Here is a 5,461-nt window from a genome sequence, read left to right as displayed (position 1 = left end):
CAAATAAATCTGCATGTAATACAAAAGGGACATTGTACATGTAGATAAAGCACAGTACTAGTAGAAACTGCATTGAGTTATAATGATATAGCTGATAAAAGTATCAACGTATGTTCAATTACCTCTCAATAATATTGCATATAAAATGGGGAACATTTATATTGCAATGTTTAGCCTTTAGATTTATTTTTCCCACAGGATCAATACAGTAAGTAACTGTACATGTAAATGGAAAAAAATTGAAACATTCCTCGCTCCCTCTATGCATTAGGGAGATGCATTTCAAACATCAGAGGTCACTTGCTTATCTTTGTGTGTTGGGTGAAGGTCACATTTATCAATACCTTCTTAGTATATAAAAAAGTGAGATTCTTAGAAATAAAAAGATTCTTATAACCTCTAAAACCCTTTATATATAATTATTAAGATTTGTTTTGTGTAGACCTCTGGATTGATATAAGACAACAGACAATTCACTCAAAGAATGAAGAGTTCTTAGCATGTGATGGTCATGATGGTTCATCTTGCAATTATCAAATGTCTTGTCATTTTCCATGTTCTGAGTAAGTACTTGTTGTTTCTTAAAATTCTACCCGTATTTAACAAGAAGACTAAAATAATTACCGTGTTCGTGATAAAATTTGATCTTTATATTAAGTGATATATGTTTTTTGCTTGACAAATACACAACATTTAATTATTTTTTTTTTAATTTAGATAACACAGAAACAACTAATACTGAGATGTGTAGCTTCAGGCCTCACACCGATGATTGTGAGAATCGAGGATGGTTATGGGATTGCAGTTATCTTAGCTTGCAAACAGTTCCTCGAAATATACCAGAAAAATATCGAAATACGTCATTGGCTTTGGATCTTTCCGGAAACAAATTCACCACTCTTTCATCTGAGACCTTTTCTAGGGTCAATATCAAATTGTTGCCAAATATAAAAGCTCTCTATCTACAGTACAACAATATTAGAATAATAAGAAAATTTGCTTTTGGTTCACTGGAGAATTTATGTGTTCTTACTCTTTACAAGTGCAATTTGGGAAAATTTTCTCTAGCCAACCAATCATTTGCTAATCTAACAAAGCTGAAAGTTTTGCATATACATTACAATGCATTTGAACATCTGGGATATCCAGATATTGAAATTTCCAGAATATTGACTTTGAAAAGTTTGACATTAGGGGTCTTCAAAGGCTTTCTTTTTAGTGACCATTTTCGAAAGTTAACACAGTTGGAAAAAGTGATTTTGTTCAAAGAAAAATCAAAATTTCATCTTAAAAAGAGTACGTTTGTCGGTCTGTCCAACTCTCCCATCTATTACCTGAAATTATATTTCAGGAACCTAGTGTATTGTGATGTCAGTGAAGAAATCTTTTGCTCATTTCCTGTTTTGAAAGGTGTGTTCATTGACTTTGGTGGAATGTGCGACTTGAACGTTGCATTACTATCCTTGAAATGTCTTCAGAATAGAACAATGGATTATATTAATGCTGATGAAAATAAACCAAGACACCCAGAAAGAGAAATTTTTCTAAACAAGCAAAATTGTAAATATTTGTTCAATACATGCACCAAGAACGTCACACTTAGTAAAAACCGGATATCTAGAATTTCGGACAACCCTCTAAAGACTCGAATGGGTCAATGCATGGAGTACTTTGACATATCTATGAATAGAATTGAGTTTATTAAGCCTGATATTATGGTGGATTTTCTCACAGCATATCCACGACTGCGAGTACTATTCTTTATGTTTATTGATTTTTGTACTATTGTTAGGAAAATGATAAACTACAGTGATCCAATTCGTATTCATTTCAAAAACAGGCCGATTTTTACTATAAATCTGTCAAAACATTTAACAGTATTACAAGCTTCTAAGACTGATATTCCTCCATTGAGTTTCCCATCCGTTGATTTTACTCTGTCCGGAGAACGTTTAAAAGAACTACATGTGCCATACACAAACTTTCTGTGTAAACGTGTAGCGCCGATACAAACGCCTTCTTTAGAAGTTCTTGACATATCTAATAACGAATGCAGTAAAATTAAGTATCCAATATTACAGTTTGCTACAAAACTGGAAACATTTCTCGCAAGCAATGCGGATCTTGACTTCACTAATAATTTAATTATGGAAAAAATTTTCATTGGGCTAAAAAGACTGAAAATTGCAGATTTGAGTAAAAATTATATATCTTATTTGCCACCAACTACGTTTGTTGATCAAAGGCTTTCTCTTTCAACTTTGTATCTCGATCACAACGAATTGTCAACAATTCCTGTATCACACTTACAAAAGCTAGATCACCTTTATCTTCGCTTTAATAAATTAACATTCTTAACAAAATATGATATTGACAACTTATTAACATTAAATAAGAATTTTAAAATACATATCGAAGGAAACCCAATAAATTGTGAATGTGCGCATATTTCTTCTCTCAAATGGATGAAAGAAAATCAAATCAGATTTGGAGATTTGAAAATCACTCTGTGCAACAGCAAATCGGTGCCATTAGCAGAGTTTTTTCAGGAAAAGGCATTTATAGAATTTGAAAAGAAATGTCAAGCAAACATATGGCTGATATGTTCTCTCATTGTGCTAGTACTTTTACTAACGACAATATTGGCAGCAGCATTCGTCAAAAAATATCGTGTTCATGTTGATTATGTTATTCTGCGCCTGCGTAGTCGATGGAAAGGTGTCGTACATGTTGTAAATGCAAAAACATTCCAGTTTGACGCTTTTGTGCCATACGCAGAAGAGGATTATCAATTAGCCTGTACATCTCTGTATGGAGAGTTGGTCCATTTAGGCTTCCTAATTAGCTTACCAGATATAGACTTTATTCCTGGTATATCAAAAGCTGAGCAACTTTTGCAATGTATTGATGATAGCCGGAAAGTTATTATTCTCGTAACGGAAAACTTCCTGAAGAGTGGGTGGGATACTTATGCCATTCAGATGGTGGTCACTCATGCATTTCACAATCACAGAGAAAAATCAATAATAGTGATCATTAAAGATGACATTCCTGTAGAAAGAATGCCAAAAGACCTCAGATACATATGGTAGTCTATCACAAGTATTCGATGGCCAGAAATTGGAGAGAATGTGATGACATTTTTGGAAGAATTATCTACCGCTTTGCACTCGAATTAAATTGGAAAAAGTTTTTGCATTGATCATTAATTCTTGTATGTGTATTTTTATTGTGTATACATTCAGTTTCCAATTCAGCTCCTTCATAAAATATGTGGATTCCCTTGTATTATTTCCCTTGTATTATACAAATATTGACTGGAGTTGAGGGCAACATTGTTTCTGTCACCCCCCTCCCCCAAGGGATGAAATATTGCTCAAAGCAAACAAAAATGGAGGGCAATATATGCGTTCCGAGATGGCTAACATAATCAATTTTGCTCGAGAACACAGGCAATAATTGATTTGTTACATGAAAAACAAAAACAAATTAATGTAACAGTATTTTGATTTCATTTATTAACATTCTGCAAATCATTTATGTCCAATACATTACCTGCACGCTGACTGTAGTTGTAGCGAATCCTCAAGTTGTCATGATTTGTTACTTGGAGTTTTTATAATTATGACGTTGAGTTTTAGGACGTCCCGACTGTGTCATAATGTCACAATAATTTAATTCTGATTGTGATGCGCAATTTGATTGAATAAAAAATTTACTTAATATTGTGTAAATTGGGTTGCTTATGTCACAATGACTCGCGTTGCCTGACGTTACGTTTAAAATTTTGTACAAATTGAAGTCATTTTGTATGGGCAATCATCTTTTTTCTTACACTAAATGAATGAAAATTAGATTATAAGAAATCAATTTAATAGCTACCCAATATATACGGTATAAAGTGGGTTTTCAACACTTTACGCTTTTTTTATAAACCGCCTCGCGGTTTATAGAACGTAAACTGTCCCAAACCACTTTACACCGTATAAATTGGGTAGCTATTAAATTCATTCCTTAAATAAATCAATCTACTAATTATAATCAAAAAATCTTTGACTGTCAATAGTAAAAATTAAATGACCGTCAATATTTTTCGGAGGAGATAATATCAATTATGTTGCTTAATTTTCTATATAGAGAATATAAAGACTTTTCTTCACTTAATATAACAAATTAGTGTAACTAATGTGAATCGCTGGATACGAAATGTTAAAGGAGTCCATGTGATTCTTGGACAAAGAAAAGGTTCATCATTATTTTGAGAGGATTGAATGTGTAGACTCATTATTTTTGGTGTGTGACTATCGAACCCTGTGAACCTTGTTCTTAGATTATTTGTACTCACACTTTTGTGAAATATTTACTCTGCAAAGAAATACTTATATTTAATTTTTTTTTTTTTTTTTTTTTTTTTTTTTTTTTTTTTTTTTTTTTTTTTTGGATATATATGAATATCGTCCTTTTGCTCCGTCTTCACTAGGTAATGATAATAAAATCTTTTGAAATAGCATGTTTCTACTGATTTAAAACATGTTTTATTGTTTAATTCATTGGTGTATATTTCTTTAAGTCGTACCTGAAAAAGTGAAAATATTTGCATCTTTGTTATGAATTATATTAGTATTCTTAAGGTTTTTGAAGATACATGTACAATATACATATATATAAAATTAAATAATTATCCTAGAATATACGCAGCTAGGTTAAGCACGCCATATGAAATACGCCTAAAAAATTCCGAAAAAATGAACACAGTGTTGATATTTTTTAACAGTATGGGTTTATACCAATGGCAATTCTGCTATTTGCATTTTTTTATATATCGCGTCTCTGTTGAGATCGTCCAAAGCGACGTCACTTACATTAGCTGTTTGTCGCGTGAAAAAAAAATGTACAGCTACAAAAATCTTAAAAGCTCAAAAATATACGGATATCTTATCCCTGTGAAATTAATTCTGATTTATTTCATACCAAAAAGATAAATAATTAAAAGTAGGAAGTTTGTAGAAAGACAGCTAAACTTTACATTATTCCCGAGCATGAGGAAATTGCTCTCATCACTTTTCCTGTTAAGGAAATGTGTAACTGTAAAACTTCCACAGGGCAAGTTTCATTTTACTGAGAACACTTCTCCCGTTTAAACAACTCGTCGTTTCTACAATGGAGCGAAGTAGTGTGTACATGTGTACTTATCGAGACGACGCAAGAGGAAAAGAGATGGGGATGTTTTTTTTCAGGTAAATTGAAGGACAATTGCTTCATTTTTATCCAAAATTAATGTGGAAGGCGTTAGATGGATTCCGTGTGGCCGACCGCGTCATAAATGAAATATATGGAGATAACGAACAGTATTCAAGCTCAAAAGTCCATTAAACAATACAAAATAGGAACAGAGCAAGCACGGACCTCCAAACATCAGAAGTGGGATCAGGGCCATGGAGGAGTGAGCATCCCCTGCCGA

General features: G+C 32.6%; 1 protein-coding gene and 1 pseudogene across 1 annotated transcript; both read left to right on the top strand.

Moving 5' to 3' along the window:
- The first annotated feature begins 469 nt into the window (after nucleotides 1–469).
- LOC133195103 (uncharacterized) lies at nucleotides 470–1,813 on the top strand. The gene is made up of 3 exons (XM_061330977.1): nucleotides 470–563; nucleotides 718–1,751; nucleotides 1,793–1,813. The coding sequence occupies exons 1-3, from the start codon at nucleotides 506–508 to the stop codon at nucleotides 1,811–1,813; spliced, it is 1,113 nt and encodes a 370-aa protein (XP_061186961.1). The 5' UTR covers nucleotides 470–505.
- A 599-nt stretch (nucleotides 1,814–2,412) lies between these two features.
- LOC133195102 (toll-like receptor 4) lies at nucleotides 2,413–3,179 on the top strand (annotated as a pseudogene).
- The last annotated feature ends 2,282 nt before the right edge of the window (nucleotides 3,180–5,461 follow it).

This window comes from Saccostrea echinata, unplaced genomic scaffold (assembly GCF_033153115.1).
Source record: "Saccostrea echinata isolate AGI-Se365-2 ecotype Australia unplaced genomic scaffold, CSIRO_AGI_Sech_v1 ptg000029l, whole genome shotgun sequence".
NCBI lineage: Eukaryota > Metazoa > Mollusca > Bivalvia > Ostreida > Ostreidae > Saccostrea > Saccostrea echinata.
This window is presented reverse-complemented; position numbering and strand designations above follow the sequence as displayed.